The sequence below is a fragment of the Engraulis encrasicolus genome, chromosome 17 (assembly GCF_034702125.1).
Source record: "Engraulis encrasicolus isolate BLACKSEA-1 chromosome 17, IST_EnEncr_1.0, whole genome shotgun sequence".
Classification (NCBI taxonomy): domain Eukaryota; kingdom Metazoa; phylum Chordata; class Actinopteri; order Clupeiformes; family Engraulidae; genus Engraulis; species Engraulis encrasicolus.
In genome coordinates this window covers 46,189,925-46,216,424 of record NC_085873.1, presented here as the reverse complement: position 1 = coordinate 46,216,424, position 26,500 = coordinate 46,189,925, and the positions used below count along the sequence as shown (strand labels likewise).

At 43.6% G+C, this 26,500-nt stretch overlaps 1 protein-coding gene across 1 annotated transcript in view; it reads right to left on the bottom strand.

Moving 5' to 3' along the window:
• Positions 1–23,746, bottom strand: part of tekt3 (tektin 3) — a 28,037-nt gene extending 4,291 nt beyond the window's left edge. The window contains exons 1-7 of the mRNA XM_063221383.1: positions 23,436–23,746; positions 21,326–21,626; positions 15,953–16,036; positions 13,555–13,625; positions 12,142–12,285; positions 9,877–10,099; positions 802–956 (exon numbers count right to left, since the gene is read on the bottom strand). Coding sequence (XP_063077453.1) covers positions 802–956; positions 9,877–10,099; positions 12,142–12,285; positions 13,555–13,625; positions 15,953–16,036; positions 21,326–21,626; positions 23,436–23,746 — 1,289 coding nt within the window. The remainder of the gene's footprint in view (positions 1–801; positions 957–9,876; positions 10,100–12,141; positions 12,286–13,554; positions 13,626–15,952; positions 16,037–21,325; positions 21,627–23,435) is intronic.
• Between the last annotated feature and the right edge of the window lie 2,754 nt (positions 23,747–26,500).

The following is a 26,500-nucleotide window of genomic DNA, read 5'->3' as shown; positions in this document are numbered from 1 at the left end:
TACCCCAAGTGGTACATGTACCCCTAGTGGTACATGTACCCCTGGTAGTACACGTCCCCCTGGTTGGGAATCACTGCTATTAGGTATGTATACATGGGCACTTCTGATCCGATTAGAATAGGGATATTTTTCTACTCCGATCAGGAATTCCCTTGTATACGGCCCGATCGGACTAGATTTCTTTGATCGGATCAGAATTCTAATCGGACTAGAAGAGGTGGTGTAGTCCGATCAGATGGTCCATGTATACACTCTATTCCACTTGGTTGTTTGTGACGCAATCGTGTCACATATTTTAACAAATTAAGCTCTGGTTATCCTAACATTTTAACGCCATATTGGTCGCTGAATACCTGCAGAACAACTCTCTCCCACCAACCCAGGCTTCGTACTCTCATCCACAGACTTCTTTCTTGTTTGTGAGGTGTTTTAAGTGAACTGGTGACAACAGCGCATTGGAGTGCCGCTGTTACGCACTTGCCCATAAGCGCAAGATTAAGTACAGCAGTGTCGCTTCCCGCTGCACTTTCAGAAAGACTAAATTATAAATAAAGCAAGCGATTATGTTTATCGTTTATTATGTTTATCGTTTATATTTATTATCATGTTTATCGCAGTTTCAACCATATAGCCCGGCCTGTTGCTAACCACTGTCCCTGGTAACCGCGCGTGGCAGGTATTCGAACGTTCGAGGTCAATGTAATGTATACACTTCATTCCGATCAGACTAATCGGATCAGATCTATTCCGATCGGCGAAAAAAGCGCCATATATACACAGCTATTGGCTAAGGTATCCCACCTGTGATAGGGGTAGTCTCTGCATAGCTCCACGTTGGGCCTGCGCGTCCTCTCCTCCAGCCTGGTCTGGGCCACCTTCAGCGGGTTCTCCTTGTCCTTGATGGCCCTCCTCAGAGACTCGATCAGCATCTCCGTCTGGAAGATCTCCTGCAGGGTCTGTGAATGGGCAGAAGCGGTGTGAAACGATGCCTGGTTACACCCCGAGAGCTTGTTGCCCCGATGTGAGAAACACCTGGACAGGTCATGGCATGATGATATAGAGTGCGTCTTAATATGCGACCTTGCCTCCTCCACTTGCGCTTGTCTCCTCGTCCCGCCTCCTGGCCCCTCCTCCGTGGAGAAAACGATAAAGTTTCCCAGCTGTCAGCCTAGCCACAACAACTTTTGAGGGACTGTTTTTCATTCACCATCCCAATTGCAAATGAGAAAAAGGCTCTACAATTGAGCTTTTGCAAGATATTGAAATATAATGCTGTTGTCAGTGATGTCATCATGACGAGAAGTGAGTGGAGGAGGCAAGTGGAGGAGGCAAGGTCGCATATTAAGATGCACTCTCTATGTGATAGTGACAATTACTTCCTAACCTTCACTGTTGGTTCTGAAATATATATATCCAGTTGTTGGAGATTGCAGTTGTTTTGTGACACTGTGACACTGACTCACTGTGACTGCCTTACATTTTACATGACACAGGGGAGCAGATGCATAAACACTAGCAGAGGTTCTGAAAATGGGGTGGAACTCTGGAACATCCTCTGAAGATTCTAAGAATAAAGGAACCATCAGTTTGACACTCTAGAGAACCCTTCAAAGTTCTTTTAGGAACCTGAAAGTTGCAAAGGAACCTACTGTGGAAGAACCCCTGAGGGTTCTCTAAAGCCTGGCTCAAACTACACGACTATCGCGCCGATTCTCGGCTGAAAACCCCCCTTTCGACAATCGCTGGAACGTTACCCCCCAGGACCATCGCAAGCGATTGTCGGGAAAGATTTCCTCGTCGTGAGCGACGTTCTAAGATAGAACTTTGGCAGCTCAAAGAGTCGCAGATCGCAAATCGCAGAAATCAAACAGTGTTTGATATTTGCGACTGGAAATAGAACGTCGGACATTGTCTCGGTGGCTGCAAGCAGCGACAAGATTGACAGTTGCGATTCTCTTCTAGTGTGCAGTGCACCCCAACGCCAAAATCGGACACACAATCGCTAGTCGTGTAGTTTGAGCCAGGCTTAAAGAGACTTGGGATCCTTCCCAGAACTTTTAGATTCTTCATGGAACTTTTGGAGTTCCTCAGAGAATGTTCATGTTGCCCCACAATCCATCTGAGGGTCCTTTGATGAAACCTTCAACTCTTTATAGTGTAGTATTAAATCTCCATGTTTACGACGAGGGCTCCAAATTACCTTTTTTCATCACCTGCCAAAATGGCTAGTAGATTTTAATCTTACTAGCCAAACACACACACTCTTTAATGGGTCAAAGTGGCTAGTCAGTTGGTCTTTTCTACCAGCCACACTGAAATTTCACCAGCATTTGGCCATTTGGCTGATGTTACTTTAGAGCAGTGTTTCCCAACCTTTTTTGTCTCGTGTACCCCCTAGGCCTTTTCATTGTGCCTTGAGTACCCCTGACTCAAGTTCTACATTGCTTTCTCTATCTTAACCTGACTTTGTTCACTACGTTTGATATTCCAATACTTTTTCCAAGTACCCCCTGCCGTGTGCTCGCGTACCCCTAGTGGTACACGTACCCCTGGTTGGGAAACACTGCTTTAGAGCACTGTTTACGACATTGCAGAGCATGTTTGACGGATGGCTAGTCCCTATTACAGTCCTCTTGAGCGTTGTATATGTTTCCCGGCCGCTCAACTCCAAACTGGAGCGCGGGAGTTGTTTATGTAAGGAGGCGATTGCAGCCCACTGCTGCAACACTACTCAGTTACTCGCTCACTCATCTCCAAAGCCACACACATAAATAACACACACACAAACACACACACACATATGCATACGCAGGCACACGCGCACACACACACTCACACACATGCACACACGCGCACACACACACACACACACATGCACACACGCACGCGCACACATACACACACACACACACACACATACAAATCTCCAAAGCCCAGGAGTGCTGTTACGAATAGAAACAGATCATCTAAATAGGACTCTCCCATGCCAACACGGACAACCCTAAACAAACACCATCCACTTGTCAGGATCAAAATAAGCAAATCATACATCGTATCACTTTTTATTGCGCTCTCAGTATACATTTTGATTTCATTATATTTATTACATGACATACTTGTCCAGACAGACCTAAACTTATTTACGTACGTACAAAGGCTGTCACCCAGCAGTAACAAAGCTTTAGATGCTTTGCTCAAGAGCAGGGTTTCCCAAACTGAGAAACTGGCCTGCTACAAGGGGGTGCACTAGCTGAATTGAGCAACGGTGGATACTGTATGTGTGTGTTTTTCTTTACATGATTAATGAACATTAAGTAGTTTTTAATTGTGTGGTGAATTGTATGCTGGAAATGAGGATTCCCCAAATGATGCTGCAGAATGTGGGATGCTTTGTGCAGTGAAGCCATACTTGAGTAGCCATCAGCACACCAAAACATCCGCTTAGGGGGTACGCAAACCATATTGAAATGTACAAGGGGGTGTGCAAGGAAAAAAGTTTGGGAACCGCTGCTCAAGAGCACTTCAGTGACAGTATGAAGGACTGTTATACAAACCCCAACTCCGATGACGTGTTGGATTTATCAAATTAGAAATGAGTACATATGTCCCCCAAAACAATATTTTTTCTCAGTTTTAACACTTAATATGTTGTCTTTTCACTATTCTCCATCTAATGAATAGATTGAATGTTTTGAAAATGATAGCATTTTGATTTTATTCACTGTTTACCAAACGTCCCAACTTCATCGGAGTTGGGGTTTGTAGTTGTGTAGCTGTGGCCTCATGGTTAAGGCTTTAGAGATCAAATGGTTGCAAGTTCAAATCACACCCTTCCACTCCTTATTGCATTCAATGGCCTTTAGCAAGGTACCTAACCCCATACTGCTCCGGGGACAATAACTGATAACCTGTAGGCCTAAATAACTGTACGCCAATTTGGATAAAAACATCATGTAATGTAATAGTTGTTATGTTGTATTGTATATACAGTATGTGTATTGTAACTATTTAGCCAGTCAATCAAGGGTATGAATATGTCACAGGAGAAAAGTTTAATTCTGGAACTTTAAGTCACAGTATAAATTCCCATGCAGAAATTAATAGTAATTCACAGTAAGTGCTAACAAATGCAGCGAATTTAAAATGCACTGCTTTCCTTTGTGGTTAAGTAGCCTACCTTTACTCCACCCTACTCTGGTGCAGTACTCCACTTCTATAACATACAGTAGGCCAGAAAAGACATTACATAATGAGGCACTGTCGGTCGGGTATTACTACAGGTGAAATGGGTGCTTATAGTAGGTGGATGTACTGTCTGCCAGACATAAAAGACATCCCTGAGTGCATTGTGGTATGTCATGCTTGGAGGCCCATGTCAAAGAGGGTTGCAAATCAATTAGGGGCAGCTGGACAATGGCATCCAGTGTCCTCTAAAGGGGGAAGAGTAGAGGAGGGTGGACTGGTGGGGTGGGGTGGGGTGGTGATGGGTCTCTTCCGACAGATAGTGGGACACATGGCCGGATTAAGATGGCCTGGGGCCCCGAGGCTACAAGTTGCTATGCCCCCCCCCCCCCCCCAAAAGGTGAATTTCACAACGGAATTACATAGACAGTTGCTGTGTTTACATGAGACATTTAATTCCGAATTGACTCACTTTAATTCTGAATTAAGCTTAATTCCGCTTTGAAAACGTCATGCAAACACTTCTTAATTCGGAATTAAATGAAAGAGCAATGTAAATTCGAGAGAATTATTTATTCAATTTGGAATTAAAACCATGTAAAACCATGTAAACGTAGCCAGTATCATCATTTCAAGCTACAAATCAACATTCTGTATCATCTGCCAATGTGGAGAGGAGTAATAACAATATTTAAAACTTTAACACTCGACACAGTTTGGCCAATCGGGGGCCCCTTGGCAGCTGCATGGGGGCCCCTAGGCTGCAGCCATATCTAGCCTGTACATTACATGTAAACCGGGCCTGTGGGACAGGGATAGTGGGGAAGGTCTAGATAAGGGAAAGATATGGCCCTCTATTCTTAGCCACCTCTGTTTTCTCCTACTGTAGGAGGAGAGAAAGAGCATTTGAGTGAGTTTGCGTGACGTTTGTAAGTACTGTAACCTGATTATGGTGATGAGGGCTGAATGAGAGAGTATGACCTGGGCGTTGCTCTCTTTCTGTGTGTGTGTGTGTGTGTGTGTGTGTGTGTGTGTGTGTGTGTGTGTGTGTGTGTGTGTGTGTGTGTGTGTGTGTGTGTGTGTGTGTGTATGTGTGTGTGTGTGTGTGTGTGTGAGTGAGAGTGAGAGTGTGTGTGTGTTTCCTTAAGTTTTTTTGGTGTGTGTGTGTGTGTGTGTGTGTGTGTGTGTGTGTGTGTGTGTGTGTGTGTGTGTGTGTGTGTGCGTGTGTGTGTGGTGTGTGTGTGTGTGTGTGTGTGTGTGTGTGTGTGTGTGAGAGAGTGAGAGTGTGTGTGTGTGTGTGTGTGTGTGTGTGTGTGTTTCCTTAAGTGTTTTTTATGTTTTTGGTATGTGTGTGTGTGTGCCCTTAAGTGTTTTTATGCATTTGGTGTGTGTGTGTGTGTGTGTGTGTGTGTGTGTGTGTGTGTGTGTGTGTGTGTGTGTGTGTGTGTGTGTGTGTGTGTGTGTGTGTGTGTGTGTGTGTGTGTGTGTGTGTGTGTGTGTGTGTGTGTGTGTGTGTGTGTGTGTGTGTGTGTGTTTTCAGGTTAAAGGCCTAAATCCTTACATGTGTTTTCAGAGAACACTACAGCATCCATTACGGCTAAACGTTGTTAGCTTCAAACAAGGAATGTAAACAGCTCTTTGGCTAACGTTGTTAGCGCAGGAGAGCGTAGAGAAAGCCAGCATAGAATAATTCAGCTGCAGCCAGGACCGTTGACAGCTTTTGCTGGGCCTGAGACAAAGTCATCTGAAAGGGCCCCCTACCCAATACATACAATGAAATGGGCACCCAATTCTAGACCCCCTATCTCCCTGGGCCCGGGACAACATACCCCTTTGTCGCCCCCCTGTTGGCGGCCCTGGCTGCAGCTGTGATGAAAACACATAGGATTCCTGACAGAGGTGTAATTTCATAAACTCCTTGTGGTTCATAAAATATTCCTGAAGCTTTTTAAGGCATTGCAAGTGTAACAGGAATCCTACATGTCATTTTATCTCACATACCAGGCCTGGTTTTCCTGTAATGGTTATGTCCGTCTACAAACCATAGCTTTGCTAACTACAGCATAGAGAAAGCCTTATAGAATAGTTCTGTTGCAGCTGCCACGTAAACGCTGCACAGGAATCCTGAATCATAATTTTATAAAAATCCCAACAGTTACAGAAACATTTGTTTTTGAAGATTCTCATCCATCCAGGTCATGTTATCCAAACAGTTGAGTTGCTTTTTTTTAAAAAAAAAAAAACCCTCTTTGATCACAGTTGTTTACAAACTTTTGTCTGCAAACTGTTGCAGATTTCACAACATTTTAAATGTTACATGAATCCTAGTTTTCCATTTAAGGTTTCATGCCTAAGCTTCCTGTAACAGTTATGGTGCAATATTCTAGCTAGTTGGGCGTGCTGCATTTTCCCAAAAGGTAGGGAGGTCAAACTCTCAAGGGAGTTTAGGTAAACAGGATGATTACCATGGTAACACCACTAATCGACTCTGATAGGCTCCAATGTCTTTACTCACTTAAAGAACAGTCCTCGAGATTTATAAGCACGAGACAAAGAAGGTAAGTGGGCTCTGATTATGAAACAACTTCAACAAAATTATGTGCTTTGGATTTGTAGTGCAGGGCTNAAAACTTATTAAAAAATTAAAAACATATATACACCGGTGTGTGTGTGTATATATACAGTCCCAGCAAAAAGTTTGTACACCCTTTGAAATTTCTTACATTTCTGTCAAAATTGGTCATAAAGCATGATCTGATCTTCCCGGAAATCACAAGAAGGAACAACCAGAGTCTGCTTTAACTAATTCAACCCAAGCATTTACAAGTTTACTTATTTTCATTGGCCATAAGATGTAAACATTCACAGGACAGAAAGGCATAAGTAAGTACACCCTTGCATTCAATAGGTTTTAACCCTAAGTTTGTCGCAATAACCTCAACCAGATGTTTCCTGTAGTTGCAGATCAGATTAACAAAACAATCTGGATGTATCTTGACTCCCTCTTCTTTAGAAAACTGCCCTTCTGCAGCAAGGTTTCTGGGATATCTGGAGTGAATAGCTTTCTTGACTTCATGCCATATCATCTCAAATGTTTTTTGTCAGAGCTTTGACTGGGCTATTCCAGAATGTGTATTTCATTGTTATGAAGCAATTCAAAAGTCAATTGCCTCTAAAATATGGGTTGTTGTCCCATTTCAGCACCCATCCTCTTGTGTGCCTCAACTGTGTGACAGACTACCTCACATTTTTTCTGTAAAATATCTCAATGAACTTCTGAGTTCATTGTTCCACTAATAATAGCAAACTGACAAGGGCCTGAGGCACCAAGGTAGCCGCATATAATGATTCTCCCGCCACCATACTCAAAGGTGGAGATGATGTTTTGGTGAAGGTGTGGTTCTCCAGTTCTCCTCCAAACATGATACTATGTGTTCCCCTGAAAAATTCAACTTTGGTTTCAACGTTGGTCTACAGAATATTTTGCAGTAATTTTATGAAGCATATAAATGCTTTTTCGCAAACCTCAAAGGTGCAGCAATATTTTTTTGGACAGAAACCCCATTAATTTTAGATTGGCAGAATGAACCCCATTTTTAGTTATTCTTGGTTACATCTCCACTTCTGAGTATGGTGGCGGGAGCATCATTATATGCGGCTACCTTGCTGCCTCAGGCCTTTGAAAGTTTGCTATTATCAGTGGAGCAATGAACTCAAGTTTATTGTGATATTTTACAGAAAAAACGTGAGGAAGTCTGTCACACAGTTGAAGCACATAAGAGGATAGGTGCTGAAATGTGGCAACAACCCATACTTTAGAAGCAAATCTAAATTAGAATGCCTTCATAACAATGAAATACACATTCTGGAATAGTCCAGTCAAAGCCCTGACTAAAAATAATTGAGATTATATGGCATGAAGTCAATAAAGCTATGCACTCCAGACATCCCAGAAACCTTGCTGACGAGAGGCAGTTCTCTAAAGAAGAGGGAGACAAGATACATCCAGATATTTTTGTTAATCTGATCTGCAACTACAGGACAAGTCTGGTTGAGGATATTGCAACTAACTGAGGGTTAAAACCTATTTAATGCAAGGGTGTACTTACTTATGCCTTGCTGTCCTGTGAATGTTATAGCCTTATGGCCAATAAAAATATGATAACATGTAAATGTTTGTGTGGAATTAGTTAAAGCAGACTCTGATTGTTCCTTCTTGAGATTTCCGGGAAGATCAGACCATGTTTTATGATAAATTTTGACAGAAATGTAAGAAATTTCAAAGGGTGTACAAACTTTTTCTTGGGACTGTATATATATATATATATATATATATATATATATATATATATATATATATATATATATTACATTATTATATATATATATATATATATATATATATATATATATATATATATATATATATATATATATTTATATATATATAATCAATACCCTCACATGGTGCACCTTTGAAATGTATTATTATTATTATTATTATTATTATTATTATTATTATTATTATTATTATTATTATTAATACACCTCAACAGTGCAAGTCTGCGTTGAGTTATTGCTGTTGTTAGTTAGCCAGTGATGCAACACCTTCGCCGTTGCTGAGCTCCGGAGAAATCAGGAACTCCACTCACTTTGTCGGGAAGCAATGAACTTTGAGCAGCTCCAACGGCCCTGAATAGAGCCGTGTTCCAGGCAGTGACATGGTTTAAGCGGAGACATTCCATTGGGACTAAGAAAATGTTTGGTTTAAACTTAGACACAGCCTTTTCTGACCTCGACCAGTAGCAAACTGAGGGAGGCGGGTTAACCAAGCCGTTTGGGAAACGTTATTTGTTATCTTCTTGGTCAGACCAACATCTCTGTACGAGATTTGAAAGTCGATGATAATCAGGCCAGTTGTGCGTATCAGTAGTAATAGTATCAGTAGTACTGTAGAATCAGTAGCAGTACTAAATTATAATGGTTACTAGTTTACTGATTTAGTATTGCTAGTAGCATCAGTAGATAACTACTGACAAGCAGCTGATTAGCAACTGCTGTAGCGGTGTAAGTAATACTATCAGGGTCAGCCCTATGTTCCCACAGCCCATTGGTCCCACAGCCCAAATGGTCCCACCTTATTCCTGCTGCTCCGTTTTCCCAGTTTTAAGAAATTATTCAAATATAAGCCCTATGCTCTACAACTCCATGTTCCCACATTTCCAAGTAAACTAAGAGAACCAATAGGCCTAAAAATAATGTTAAAAATCTTAGTGATGTGGGACCAATGGGCTGTGGGACCAATGGGCTGTGGGAACATAGACACGCTCCCGTACTATCACTAGCACAGTGCTAGCTAGCATCAGTGGCATTAGCATCAGTAGTAGTAGTAGGCTATTATCACCTTGGCCAGGTGCTATCACTAGCACAGTGCTAGCTAGCATCAGTGGCATTAGCATCAGTAGTAGTAGTAGGCTATTATCACCTTGGCCAGGTGCTAGCTAGCATCAGTGGCATTAGCATCAGTAGTAGTAGTAGGCTATTATCACCTTGGCCAGGTGCTATCACTAGCACAGTGCTAGCTAGCATCAGTGGCATTAGCATCAGTAGTAGTAGTAGGCTATTATCACCTTGGCCAGGTGCTAGCTAGCATCAGTGGCATTAGCATCAGTAGTAGTAGTAGGCTATTATCACCTTGGCCAGGTGAGTCTGCAGTGAGTTCTTGGCGTCTGCGGTTTCGGAGATGCGGGAGGTGAACGCCACGTTGACGGAGTTGAACTGCTTCCACATGTCGTTAGACGTGCTGTTGAGCAGCAGCTCGATGTCGTCGCGCAGCTTATGGGACGCCGCACGCTGACTCTGAGAGTGCAGGATGTTGTCGTCCGTGAACTTGGACCAAGTGTCTGGAAGGGAGAGTCTGCAGGAGTAGAAAGAGGGGGGGTAGAGAGAGAGAGAGGGGGTTGGCAGAGAGAGAGGGGGGCGGGGGGGCAGAGAGAGCGAGAGAGGGGGGGAGAGATACAGAGAGAGAGAGAGAGAGAGAGAGAGAGAGAGAGAGGGACAGAGCAAGTGAGGGGGCGAGGGAGAGAGAGAGGGAGAGAGAAAGTTTTGGTTTGTGTGTGTGTTTGTTGAGTAAGGGGTTGTATTATTTTCGGGGAAGGATGTGGCTTGTTTGTGTTTGTGTGTGTGTGTGTGTGTGTGTGTGTGTGTGTGTGTGTGTGTGTGTGTGTGTGTGTGTGTGTGTGTGTGTGTGTGTGTGTGTGTGTGTGTGTGTGTGTGTGTGTGTGTGTTGTCATGGGATATGGATAAAAATATCAACGTCATCCAAATATCATGCTATGAATGCCAGTGACTCACATACTGACTATTTTTAGTTGGCCTGGGATCTACTTAGAACGTCTATCAAACGCAAGATTAAAATAGCACATCAAACAACAGACAACATTACAGCTATTTTAAAACAGAGGGATGTATTTGTTACCAGTGTGTGGCAAGCTCACTATTAAGTCAACAAATTGAAAACATCTAACAAAACTCACAGTGATAAAACAATGACTGAAATGTAGAATGAGCCTGTAAATTCAAAGAAAGAAATTAGGAGAACAAGGGAAAGTGTGGTCCGCGCTTCTGGAGTTTGACACTGTAGTGCAGGGGTGTCAAACTCATATTCACAGGGAACTAATGTGCTAAAACGTTGTAAACATGCACTTGAGAGGCACATTTCACAAGCACTCATTCCAATCATAATATGGTAGTTGAAATGTTAAGGCCACTGGCGTGCACAGACATTTTGGGGGGCAGGTCCTGGGGTGGTGGTGGGGGGCATGTGGAACTGGCGGCTGCAATCACGGTTCCATGATTTTTTTTTTTTTAAATCACATTTTAATGAACATTCCACAGTAAGCTAAAGAAAACATTTCAGAATGTTTAAAATGATGAATATTATGTAGGAAAGTTAAAATAATTAGATTACCATGCCGAGACCATCATTTACAGCATGGACTAAAAAGTGTACTGTCGCTTTAACTGTGCGTCTCCAGCGCAGTGATCAGGAAGCGATTCATTCTAACAGATTCCTTACTTGGAAAACTCTGCATCTCCGGTCATTTTTCCTCCACTAGTAACGATTTTAATAAGTTCATGTGTGTTTTCAGACGAATATTAAAGCTCAACTATCATTTCAAGACGTTGTGAAATGGATTTATTACACGGGTATTGTGAGTGAAAACTGCTACTTTGGGTTTGAGATTTTATCCGTGTAAGTAATAACACTTTTCTGGAGGTGTCATTGCCTGCAAGCCTCGCTCGGCCTGACTCCATCGGTGCGTCCTTGAGCAAGATACTTAACCCCAAGTTGCTCCTGGTGGCAGGGTGGTACCCTGCGTGGCAGCCACGGCCACCGGTGTGTGAATGTGAGTGTGAATGGGTGAATGTGAGGCATACAATGTAAAGCGCTTTGAGTGCTCGAAGGAGTGGAAAGGCGCTATATAAATACAGTCCATTTACCATTTAGACTCCCGACTCACCAGGTTGGTGAAGGAATTAATGAACCAGCTTTCATCCAATCCTCCTCCATGACCGAGGTACCCCTGAGCCACGTTGGGGCTGCCCCCTTGCAGGTGAGGCATAAATGCAATTTCGTTACACGCAGTGAGTACAGTGTGCTGGGGAGTGCTATGTCCCAAAGACAACGGCAGCTTCCAAGGTGGGGTTTAACAAAGGGGGCATATCAACTAATCAACTAGAAACACCCTGACTGAATGAATCAAGTCTGAGAATCAACAATGAGCACGTTACTCACGCCGGGTCGAGGCGATCGATGCAGCAGCAGAAGCTGATGCCGTCGGAGGTGTTGCACACACACACACACACACACACACACACACACACACACACACACACACACACACACACACACACTGAAGAACTGAACTTTTATATATGAGCATATATGTTACTCACGCCGGGTCGAGGCGATCGATGCCGCGGTAGAAGCTGATGCCGTCGGAGGTGTTGCGCAGGTGGTGGCACCGGTCGTCGATGCGCTGGGCGGCCACCTTGTCACTCAGGTCGCGCTCCAGCTCGTGCTGCGCGGCCCGGTTGGCTCTGGGGTGGGACACACACACACACACACACAAGTACGCACACACACACACACACACACACACACACACACACACACACACACACACACACACACACATATACACACACACACACATGCATGCACACACATGGTGGGTTGTGGGTCACACACAAATTCATGCATGTACACACACGCACACACAAACACACATGCACATGTGCACGCACACACAAACACATATAGACAGGTCATCAGGTGGGAATATTAGGCCTTTCATCCTGCCAAAGTCTTTCCTGTGGAGGTGTTTGTAAGGGAATAGGACAGAATAGTGCTGGAAAATAGTTAATACGATTAGATTAGATTACTTTATTGGTACCCAAGGGTAGATTTGATTTGCTGTAAAGTGAGCTTCGCTCATACAAAACATTCAGGACATAGGACACACATAACATTCAAGCAACCCACAATGAACATATGGATAATACCAAAAGTGACCTAGTGCATCCTATCAAAGAGACATGGTGTCACATAAAGTGACAGGGGTACTAAATAAGAATAGATTATTAAATATATGATAAAAAGGAGAATGATGCATAATGCATGAAAATATAGTAAATAACGCATGAAAACCAGTCATTTTGGAAAACGGCGGCCATATTGAATTTTGGGCAAACATTGAGGTGGCCCCATGTTTTAATCTCTTCTAATAGGCCTTCTGGTCAGTAATCCACAGAGAAAACGTTGGCAGGATGAAAGGTCTCATTTTCCCACCTGGGGACAAGAAAGACATGGACCTGTATTGTCACGAACGCACAGACAAGCCCTACTTGTAGAACGTTTACTTTACAGGGTGAGGTGATTTTGTACACAATATTCTTTTATAAGCTTTTAAAAACGTAATGTTGTCTCCTGTCACCACTGATATCAAATGTTAAAGTGACTCATTTGTACCAGCTCTGTGTGTGTGTGTGTGTGTGTGTGTGTGTGTGTGTGTGTGTGTGTGTGTGTGTGTGTGTGTGTGTGTGTGTGTGTGAGAGAGAGAGAGAGTTGGAGAGTGTGTGTTTGAGCATTTGAGTGTGTTCTTGAGACGAGTGTGAGTGTGTGCATGCATCCATCCGTCCTTGTGTGTGTGTGTGTGTGTGTGTGTGTGTGTGTGTGTGTGTGTGTGTGTGTGTGTGTGTGTGTGTGTGTGTGTGTGTGTGTGCGTGTACGTGTGTGTGTGTGTGTGCGCATGTATGTCTGTCTGTCTGTGTGTGTGTGTGTGTGTGTGTGTGTGTGTGTTAACCTACGCCAGCTGGGCCACAGCTCTGTCCAGATGCCTCCTCATCCTCTCCTGACACGACTTGATGGTCTCCACCTCCTGAGGACAGAGGAGAGGACCAGGGATGCATTTCTCAACAGTGTCCTAACTCAGTTACTTAGTCAGTAACGTACTTAGTCGGTAACCTAGGCAACCTACCTAATAGGTCGTTAACTGTTAACTAGAAATATCGCTCTCGAGAAACGGGGTCCAGGTCAGTAGCAGTGTTAATTTTGTCAGCTTTTTTTGATTTAGTCGTAGTCTTAGTCACAATGACGAAAATCAATTTTAGTCTTAGTCATATTTTAGTCATTGCCTTCCCAATTTCGTCTTAGTCTTAGTCTAAATGACGAAAATCAATTTTAGTCTTAGTCAATTTTTAGCCATTTTAGTCATTTTAGTCAACACTGTACGTAATAGAAGTTCTCCACACACTGCTTCTCTTTTTAACATAAATCATTGACTGTGCAGAATAAAACTTCTCCTCACACTGCTTCTCTTTTTAACATATATCACACTGTACAGAATAACACTTCTTCACACACTGGTTCTCTTTTTCTCTATTTTATTTAACACCAGTGTCAATTTCGTCAGCTTTTTAAAATTTAGTCTTAGTCTTAGTCACAATGACGAAAATCAATTTTAGTCTTAGTCATATTTTAGTCATCGCCTTCCCAATTTAGTCTTAGTCTTAGTCTAGATGACGAAAATCAAAAAAGTGCATTGACGAAATATTTTAGTCATAGTCATGATTGACGAAATTAACACTGGTCAGTAGGCACAAAACTCTTAAAATGGCATGACGCTTCTACTTAGACACCCCCCACCCCCAAAGAAAAAAAAAAGAAAAAAAACTGAAAAGGTCCTCCAAAGGTCAAAGGGTAAGGTCAGTTAGAGGTAAGGTCACGTGACAGGTGCTACTGTACCCGGGGTCACAGTTTGTGTCTCAATGCCCCAATGTGCATAGTAGAGGATGACATTTTTTGGGAATTCCCGTGGGTCCCGCGGGATGGGAGTCAAAATTTTAAAGATGAACGGGAGCGGGCAGGAGCGGGAATAAAGATGAATGGGACCGGGCAGGAACGGGAATAAAAATCAACGAGAGCAGGAATGCTCGATTATTTTTTCATTTAAAAAAAGCCTTGTTTTGTTGATGAAACGGGAGTGGGCAGGATTGGGAAACATTCTTTTCAGGAGTGGACAGGAAGGGATTTGTTTTTTTTTTACTCCAGTCCGGGATGGGACGGGATGGGATTTTTTTTCTGGGACCGGGATGGGACGGGAGTGAAAATCCACTCCCGTGTCATGCTCTAGTGCATAGCCTGTGACGGAATCTGAATATTGTCCCCAATCTGATACATTACATTTGGATGTCCATGCATTGTTTTATCCATGAAGGAGCAACTCTCTTAGTTTGTAAGAGGCAATAAAGATTCGTTTCCCAATAAGCCTCTAGGGGATAGTTATGAATCACTGGTGCTGATTGCTATGTATGTACTGTGGTACTGTGTGTAACCAGGTGTGACACACATGGGCACAAGCACCTTAGTGGCTTCTTGTAAGTCACCTGTTGACGCCAAAAGGGTTTCAAATAGTTGCTGCGGTTTCAAATAGTTGTTCCATGCCAAACAAAAAAAAGATCCAAGAGCCAATTAAGCTTGGGCAATCGTAAATTCCGACAAGGAATTGCATAGGTAGCCACTTGTGAGATTGTCTGGTGTTAACCAGGCAAGATCGACGCGGTCTCTGGTGTGTCTCAAATGGCGCACTTATGTACTTCGTGCACTGTTTTTCAGTGTCTAGGGTGCTCCCGCCAGGATGATCCCCTAACAATGGCGGAAAAATGCAGTGCTTGAATGATGGACACTGCACGCACTAAATGGCGGCCATGTTGACTATGACACGGAGAAAATGTGGCAGTCAGTTCAGTAGAAGAGTTTGGTCAACAGTCTCCTAATTCTGTAAGTAATGTTGATGGGACACCAACCTTTTCATGCAAACCAAAGTATTGTATGTGTGATTGTTGTCCTTTGGGGTGAAGGACATGGAAATACAAGCACCAGACGCTGTGCATTGTAAACAGTGGCCAACTCATATTTTGGCGAGTTAATGCCATGCTCAGCCGTCACTTCCAGCGAGGGCACAGTGCATAGTGCTCAAATTTTTCCACGACACTATGCACTAAAGACCTCAGTGCACTGTGTGCACTGTGCACTGACTGTCAGTGCACTGACAAAAGTGTGTCATTTGAGACATAGTCTATGTGTTCATATCTCCTTCAAGCCCTCCAAGTCAAAGGTCAAGGTGTCAGGTGAGGTCAGGTCTGGTCTGGAGGTAAGGTCATTTAGGTCAAGAGGTAAGGTCATTCAGGTCAGGTGATACTCTACCCTAATCAGGTCTTTCTCCACGTCGTCGTGGACGAGGTCGATGGACATCCTCTTCTCCCTGTGGTACAGACACTCCTGCGCCACCTGTTGGAGTTACAAAAACATGCACGCACACAGGTACGTACGCACGCACACACACACAAATACACACACGCACGCGCGCACGTACGCATGCATGCACGCGCGCACACACACAGACACAGAGACAGACAGACACACACACACACGCACGCACGCACACACTCTCTCTCGCACACACACACACACACACACACACACACACAAACACACACACACACACACACACACACACAAATACACACAAGTACACACATGAACACACAGTCCACTTTATCCTTGATCTGCACATAATGTACTTTGTCCATGACATGTACAGTTCAAAAGTAAGTAAACTAAGTGATGTCCCAAATTTAGAATAATGTATAACAGCCAAGGCATTCTATACATACAAGATATGAAGAGCTCTTTTCCAAAATGAGATATATCCATTTTATAGAATGTTGGGAAATTGACATTTTTGTATTGGGCATTCCATTGAAATGCATTGCAAAATGCATTTTTCATAGGGGTTTTAAAGTATGTTCTCAAAACATTTGAATGGCAAGAATTATAACATCTGCAATAATGATATACAGTAGGTTCAGTAGGGTGGTGCTGGGTTTCCTCAGATGACATGACGGCAACAGATACATTACACTCTAAAGGACACACACACACACACACACGCTCGCAAACGCGTGCACACACACACACACACACACGCTCGCAAACGCGTGCACACGCGCGCACACACACACACACACACACACACACACACACACACACACACACACACACACACACACACACACACACACACACACACACACAAATGCACACACACACAAGCTCGCAAATGCACACACACACACACACACACACATACACGCACACACACACACACATACACACTCACACAAACATTACTCGCAAAAGTACTATCATCAAGTTTCTTCATGTGAACTAATAGGACATATGGTGGCACTACGATGGCACTACGATGGCACTATGGACTCTACCAAGGCCGTTTTACACTGTAAAGACTAACGACGTAATATGACTTTAAATATGAGCTGCACATGGCCGCAGTAGTGATGCAGTTACAGTAGTAGGCTTCAGTTGGTACTCGCATACTGTATGAACTAGGGATGCACAGATATATATTTTTTCACTTCCGATCCGGTCCCGATATCAAAATTTGGATATCTTGAGGTAGGCCCAAGCAGACTATTTGGTCAGAAAAGGGAGTCAGAAGAACAGGACACCAATTAATAAGCAAAAAGTAACAAGTAAAAAAGTAACAATCCCATCCTGAAAACTAATATGCAAGTGTTATCATTTCAAATTAACATTGCACCTGACTCAATGTCTGTATCAGGAAAATTTGGATCCGATCCGATCTTTGAAATATGTTGATATCTGAACCCAATACCGATACACCGATACCGATATCCCATCCCTAGTATGAACCCTCACGAAAATCGGAAATCATCGCGGTTTTTGGTTTGACTATGGTTTAACTATAAAATTAACTGTGGTTTTACTCTGAAAACTAACCATGGTTTTAACACAGTTCATAATTATCTTATGCTGGTGATTTTGGCTATGATAAGGTCCTCGATTGTACTGTAGGACGCTTTGGTTAAAAAGCGTCTGCCAAATGCAATGCAATGAACTGTAATGTAATTTGGGTAACGCCTTACTTTACGGTACAGTTACCATACATAATTACTGTGTACTTTCTGGGTGATAACGGTAACAGAGAGAAGTTACATAGTATCTAACGGGTAAAATTGGCGTAATTACAAAGTAAATACTATTAACTGGGTAACAACAGGGTAACAGGGAGAAGATAGATGATTAGATGGTTAGAAAATATGCACCCTGTTGTTACGGAGAAAATACACGGTAATTACTGTACCGTAAAGTAAAACGTTACCAACTACAAAGTACGTTTTCAACTAGTTACTGCACTTTGCCTTTTTATGGCAATATTTTTGCGACAGTGAAGTGCCGCCACCCATTGTTGCCAGATTGGGCGGGTGCCCACCCAATTGGGCTGCTTGGGATGAGCGTCTGTGGATAAAAACGGGAAAAATAGGCCATTTGGCGTTTTTTTCAGCCGTCTTGGGCCCATAGAAGTCAATGTAAATTGTTGAATTTGGGCAGAATTTAGCACATTTTGGCGTTTTTTTGAGAACCTTTTGGGCGGGATTTGATCAGACACGTCTGGCAACACTGCCGCCACCTGTAAGCACACGGCTGCCTCTCGCAGTGACACATTAATTAATGTGCCTCGCTCGCTCCAGCTCGATGACGGGGGAAATCAGATAGTGCCGTAATAGCCGACGTGCATGGTTACAGTGTGTGTGCGTACATGCATGTGTGTTACAGTGTGTGTGTGTGTGTGCATGTATGTGTGTGTGTGTGTGTATGTTTGTGTGTGTGTGTGTGCGTGCATGTGTATTTGTGCATGTGCCAGTGTGTGTGTGTGTGTGTGTGTGTGTGTGTATGTGTGTGTGTGTGTGCGTGCATGTATGTTTGTGTATGAGTCAGTGTGTGTGTGTGTGTGTGTGTGTGTGTGTGTGTGTGTGTGTGTGTGTGCGTCAGTGTGTGTGCATGGTTACACAAGGCACGGCGTGCATGGCGTGATTGAGAGTGCAATTGCACAAGCAGAAACACACACACGATAGTGGTGTCAGTTACCTGCGGTACGTACACACACACACACACACACACACACACACACACACACACACACACACACACACACACACACACACACACACACACACACACACACACACACACACACACACATACTTTCTCTATCTTTCTTCTCTTCTCTCTCTACCTCTCTCTCTCCCTCCCTCTCTCTCTCTCCCTCCCTCTCTCTGTCTCTCTCTCTCTCACACACGCATGCACGCGTGCACAAGAAAGCTTTCGGACACCTGATCTCAGCAGCCCAGTTTTCGGCCAGTACACACCGTCACTGGATCTTCACGCGCACACACACACACACACACACACACACACACACACACACACACACACACACACACACACAGACACACACACACACACACACACACACACACACACACACACACACACACACACACACACACACACACACACACACACACACACACACACACACACTGTCACTGTATCTTCCTGCAGCATGTCTCAGTGTGTGACACATACCTTATGTCTCCATACCTAATGGGGCCCGGCCAGCCCGCAAGCATAAAGGAAATGACCACTGCATGGTGTTCCAAGACACTGTTGCCAGGCGACCGATGCAAAACAATAGCCATCGGAATGACCTCCACAGAGAGGTAACTATGGCGATGGCTGATCTGATGCGCCTAGTGTCCTGTGATGCACTCAGAAGTTGCATTATTCAACAGCTGTCGCTTGTTTGTAGCCGTTTACCGCCTGACACTGAAGTACATTTTGCAGCTTAGTTTTCAAGACTTTATTTTGTGCACACACTGAGTCTCTGAAGAAGGCGTAGCAACACCGAAACGTTGGTCGGGTGTGTGCAGTGCACAAGATAAAGTCTTGAAAACTAAGCGGCAGTGTGCTCCAGCTTCTCCTTTCCAGTGATGTCTGTCCCACTGTGATGCACCTGCAAGCTGAGTGAGGGATGATGCGTAGAGTCCCAACTCTACTAAAGTAATTTTCTTAACACTATTATTACTTACACCTGGCACGATCAAAACAGCCATTACAGTAAGAAATGTTTTAAAGCACTGGCAAGTTCGGCTTCCCTTCATGGCATAAATACTGTGGCTGTTCAAACAAACTATGTGGTTGTTAAGTGTGCTGATAACCATCTAAGATCAAACGATAATCCTTTCACCTGTTGTTAGGTGTGTCGACTTTATAGAATCTTCTGTTAGGTGACCCAGTGCAGAATTCCCACAACTCAAGAGTGTAACTAAACAAAACGGTTGCCGTGGTAACTTGCCTGATTGACCGTGATAGGCTATTATCCAGTCCCTCAACTGTGTAAAGCTATACCCTCAATTGACTCCTTACCAGTAGAGGAAATTACATTGTGACAAAATAGCCTTTGTCAGCCCTAAATGACATGCTTATCGATCACCTCTGCGGACACTTAGATCTCCTAACTCAGGGCAGCAAGGTGTTCGATAACTCACTCTCTTCTGCTTACTCACATGTACTTCTCAGTTCTCATACACCCAAAATTGCTTAAATGCAGAAACACTCACCTCTGCCGACACTTGGATCTACTAACGCAGGGCAACAAGTTTAGTTTAGTTTATTAGGATCCCCATTAGCTGGGTGCAGACCCAGCTATTCTTCCTGGGGTCCAAACAGGGTGTTCGATAACCCTCTTTCTTCTGCTTACTCACATGTACTTCTCACACACCCAAATATCATAGCATACATGCTGACAAACTCACCTCTTGTGGCAACTTGGTCTCCTAAACTCAGCTCTTCTCTTTGCTAACCTGTAGACAAGATTGCCCTACCCTATTCACATTCACATGTCCTAACTCACAGGTGCAAACTTGTGCTAACTCACAGATAGTCTTCAATCACTAATCCCCGGTCACAGTGGCATGTCCTAACTCATTTGTAAAGTAGACTCTGTCTTGGGCAGGCGACAATAATTTAAATGAGACACCAAGGTCTTCTACCGTAGCTCACCTATAGCAGTGACTCATCTCGGCCAGCGCATTCTCCTCGATGAACTAGAGGAGATCGTCACTACCAAGTTAGGCGCTTCTCTGTCAGAAGCGTCTAATTCAGACGTACATCTTGGATGGGAATGCTGCTTGTTTACGTCCGATCTTACAAGTCAGCCAATCACAATCTATAACCGGGTGCACAGTTTTAGATGTAGCGATAACTCATCTGACGCAGTCGTGAGATCGTGAACTTTTTAAATCGTGAAATTCCCTCGACTGAAAAATACCGCACAGTGTACGCGCGCCGCCGTGCCGCCATAGCAGTGGTTCTTAACCTGGGGTGCGGGCACCCCCTGGGGGTGCGTCAGAGATTGCAGGGGGTGCGTAGAATTTTGTTTGTGTTGAGGTTGTGAACATTATAATTAAGCCAAATCAAAAGCAAATGATTGAAATTGTGTTCCCCATGTAAAGTCATTAAGATATTGATTAATGTCCAAAGCAAGAATCATTGTAATTAATCACTTAAATGATTTTTTTTGTGCGTATACACGTTGAAAAGTTTGGGCTGGGGGTGCGCGGCTTGTCTTGGGCACAGGTAAGGGGTGCATTAAGAAAAAAAGGTTAAGAACCACTGCGCCATAGCACTGACCTGCAGCGGTGACTCGGTTTCGGCCAGCGCCCTCTCCAGCCGCCGTTTCACCTCCACGAGCGCCGCGATCTCGTTCACCATGTTGTCCACCTCGTGGTGGAGCTCCGAGCGCCAGAAGCTGATGTCGTTCACCCTCTCGCCCAGGTTGCGGCTGGTGGTCTCCTGCGTGCGCCGCGTCAGCTGGTCCTTGTCCTGCATCAGCCGCACCGTGTCCCGGCGAAGACGCTCCGCGCTGTTCCTGGACGACTCCGACTCCCGGTAGTTGATCTGGTTGGACTTGTACCAGTCGTCCGGCGTGTACCTGAATCACACACACGCACGCGCGCACACACACACACACGCAAACACACACACACACACACACACACACACACACACACACACACACACACCTGTAACACACCCTTATCCTACTCTACTCTACATCAGTAGTTCTCAACTCCGACTCCCGGTAGTTGATCTGGTTGGACTTGTACCAGTCGTCCGGCGTGTACCTGAATCACACACACACACACGCGCACGCGCACACAAACACGCGCACGCGCACACGCACACACACACACACACACACACACACACACACACACACACACACACCTGTAACACACCCTTATCTTACTCTACTCTACATCAGCAGTTCTCAACTCCGACTCCCGGTAGTTGATCTGGTTGGACTTGTACCAGTCGTCCGGTGTGTACCTGAATCACGGTAGTCGCATGTAAATGGTGTGTTTGCATGTATGTTTGTGTATGAGTGTGTGTGTGTGTGTGTGTGTGTGTGTGTGTGTGTGTGTGTGTGTGTGTGTGTGTGTGTGTGTGTGTGTGTGTTTATGCATGTGCATGTGTCTATGTGTGTGCATGGTTACACGCACGACTCCGACTCCCAGTAGTTGATCTGGTTGGACTTGTACCAGTCGTCCAGTGTGTACCTGAATCACGGCAGTTGCATATAAATGGTTAGTTCACTAGTGCAAATGAAGAGTTCAGATGCAAACCCCCTTACTCTATTTCTGAAGACCTGCACTTCTATATTTTTAGAGAACCCGGTTGTTGGTTTGTTTTACATTCATGTACATGATAATACATATAAATAGTTACATAAATAAAATAAAAAATATGTAATTTTGATAGCTTTGTATTAAATAAAAATGAATTAAGATTTTTTCTGAAAAAGCACTTAAGGGGGTTTGCATCTGAACTCTTCACATGTAGCCAGAGTTTAACCCATTGATGCTGGATGTTGCATTGTGCAGCATTGGCCCTTGCGCCTGGAGCTGCATGACGCAACAGTCAGGCTCATGAGATTTGAGACAATTTTATTGAAAGTCTTGGTAGGTTAGAGCTGAATGAACACATTCTAATACAAGATGAGGGTCTTAGCCTTTTATGGAATGTTTTATGTGCTTCAGAGGCTGAGATATCTAGGTTTTTATAGGCTGAGGGCTCCTTTCCTAAAAAGGGCTTAGGCATTTAGCAATCTTTTTTTGCAAGTGCTTTAGGCATCAATGGGTTAACAAAAGCTCCTCCTTTAGGCAGCCCTAAGAACTGTTCTATACATTCTAGGAGCATTATGACACGCCCCTTTAGGCAGACCGGAATCTGGTCACGTTAGGTGCCCATAGAAACCTATAATGCTGGCATATCTCTATAAAGAATCTCTGGCTGAGGTGCCCTTGACCAAGGCACCTAACCACACATTGCTCCAGGGACTCAATTAGGGATGGGCGATATGACGATATTAAATCGTGAATCGTGATATTGAGTAAAATATCGTCTCGAATTTGCCAAGTGGAGAAATCGTATTCATCGTCTTGCAGTGAGGATGTTTATTATCAGCATCAGAGTGACGTTTTCTCACTTGTGTTGTTGTCTTCACTTTATTCTTTACATTATTGTATTCCAATTGTACACTTTATGAGAGTATCATCAGTGTGTTAACATTTTATTGACTGCAAATTACAAATTGCAAGTATATGAAAGTTGTTTTTTGTTGTTTTTATTTTTTGGATGGAAGATCATGATAAAAAGTCGAAATCGAGATTTCATGTTAAAAAATCGTGATACAACATTTTTGCCATATCGTCCACCCCTAGACTCAATCCAATCTTACCGGGCTGTCAGCGCCTGACGGTTGGAGGGGAAGAGCGTGGTCTTGGCCCTCACCAGCTCCAGGGTGTCCCGCGGCACGGAGGACAAGGTGGGCACCGCACTGCCCGTGCGGTAGTAGGTATTGGTCCGCCAGGGCGTGCCGATGTGCTGGTTGCCCGCGGCGGCGCCCATGACAACGCCGGCGGCAGAGGAGGAGAGGGGGTGCTGGTGGGCGGAGCGGTAGCTGGACGCCATGGTGGAGATGGCCGGCAGGAAGTGGCTGGTTTTGGGACGCGTGTACGTCGCCGTCTGGGTGGACCCCAAGAGCTCCATGTTATTATCCCTTCCTGTCCTGTCCAGTCCAGATCAGACCGATGTCGTTCAGTCAAGTCTCTTCAGGTCACAGTGCTGAGTCTACAACGTTAAATTGAGAAAGTTTTGTGAGAGCCCGCACACCTTGAAGGCTTCTTTTTCAGCAGGTGCAGCTTTTGAGGGTACTTCAGTCATCAGTTTTCACAATGGAAAAGTGTGACACTGCTTCTTCACGGTTCACCACTACAACGTTAAATTGAGGACAGAAATAAATAAGTCTTTAATTGTCCAATGTTGAGCCAAGTCACATCAGGTCATAGTGTGTGTGTGTGTGCGTGCGTGTGTGTGTGTGTGTGTGTGAGAGAGAGAGAGAGAGAGAGAGAGAGAGAGAGAGAGAGAGAGAGAGAGAGAGAGAGAGAGAGAGAGAGAAGGCACAGCAAAAGAGGCAGACAGACAGACAGAAAAAAAACATACATAGCGAAGGAGAGAGAGAGAGAGAGAGAGAGAGAGAGAGAGAGAGAGAGAGAGAGATGAATTATTCAGCAGATGGGCAGTTTTACATTTTGACATGGAAATGGTCCATGGTCAAAAAAGGTACTGCAACTATGCTGCTCATTGAAATTGGGCTGCCTATTGCCAAATTTGATCTTTACATGAAAGTTTACTAAGTAATAAACAAATATAGTATTGTCCAAGTACAGTCATTTTTGCAGCTAAAAATGACTATTTTTGGAAATTCAAAATGGCGGACCATGGAGAAGATCCTTTTCATGTATGAAAAGTGCAATTTTTCCAGTCATAATGAATACTTAGAATTTGATGCTGGTGGTAAGTATTCATGAAAAAGGTAACATTAGTGAATGGGTAGCATGAATTCTGGAAATAAACAACTAAAAATCTCACACAGTGCACCTTTAATAACCACAGAGACCACATAACCTCAGACATGAGAACCCTTGAACGTGAGTGTTTTATTCTGTGTGTTATCCAAAAGGCATCTCTGTAGGAATGCATACCGCACAGTATGGTTTTACAGGATTTAAATATGTGGACTACAGCCAAGAAAGGCTTAGAGCAGTGGTTTCCAAAGTTTTTTCCCTGTGCACCCCCTTTCACATTTCAATGTGGTTCGCGCACCTCCTAAGCGAATGTTGCTCCACTGCACATTTCCAATCAGACGTTTTTTTCTGCCATCATTACAATGGAACTTAAAGCATGCCAAGTCTATGAGTTATAAATTACACTTTCAAGTCATCAAACAATTAAAACTACCTGACGTTCATTAATTCTGGAAAAAAAAACATGCATATCCACCATTGCTCTATTCAGCTTGCGCACCCCCTGGTGACAGGCCACGCACCCCCAGGGGTGCATGCACCACAGTTTGGGAAACCCTGGCTTAGAGCAGTGCTCCTCAAACTTTTTCAGATTGCAGACCACCTTGTCCCTCCAAAAAAAGGTTCAGGGACCAACTGTCAACTGAATTGACAGTTTACGTGTGCTAATTGGACACTGCTAATTTCTTTGCAGATCACTTACTTTCTATTCACATTACAAGCCTGTCTTATTGTGGTGAAAATGTGACATCAACTATGTTTAGCTTTGTAATAATGTCAGAAATATAGCTAACTGCTAGCTTGTTTTGGAAAAGTAGAAATCTCCTTGTGGACCACTTGAGCTCTGTCGCGGACCACCAGTGGTCCCCGGACCACACTTTGAGAATCACTGGCTTAGAGGAACATTATACTCACTGTACGGCACTTACAAGAGAATGCTGTTGTGTTTGCGGTCAGGGTTGGTTTTGTTGCATATTTACATGTAATTTTCAATGTGGCTAGCTGGAATTGTGTCTAGTTCGCAACTAAACGACTATTTTTCCACTGAAAAACTTTCTCCACTTGTCCATATTTCAAGTGAGACTTAGTTTTTGAAACTGAACTTTTTTATACGATTTTATACGATACGAAATATGCATAGAGCGATAATAAAAGACACACACACACATGCCACACTTCAAGTCATGTTTTTAAAAAAACGTTTTTTTTTAAATTGATTACACAACTAAGAAGGATAAAGAAATAAGCATAGCGAGCAAGAATAAAAACTCACAAACACACAGATGCCACACTAAAAACCACAAGACATTTGCAACATGTAAAATACACAATAAAAAAATGCAATGATAGTTCAACGCAGAGTACTCTAGGACCAAATACAATCTAGCTGGTAGCCCCTTAATGCACGACGTACCTCCTGTGGCATGCTGTAATAGACATTGAAAGTTAACTACTATAGTACTACAATACTATGACAGTGCACAGGGCCTTTAGTAATAGCCTACATTACGACTTGGTCATTGCCACTCTGGTAACAGCTAATTTATAATGATGTGTCTAAAGGGGTTAAAGCAACTCTCTACGTCAAGACATTTGCAACATGTAAAATACACAATAAAAAAATGCAATGATAGTTCAACGCAGAGTACTCTAGGACCAAATACAATCTAGCTGTTAAATCAACTGTCCAAGTGTTGAGTTAACACCTCTTTTTTTCTTATTGCTGTGTACAAAGAAAGACTTACCTATTTTCCTTTTGGCTGTCATTGAAGAAGCCAGCGTGTGTACCTATCCATCAGTAGCACCTGTGTTGCAGTGAAGCCTCCACCTTACCGGTTAGAGACTAGAGATTTCAGAAAGGTGACCTCTTCTACATTATTGATGGACAGCATGGCGAGCCAATCTAGTGGCACAAAGAGAAAATAAGAGGAAATGAGTG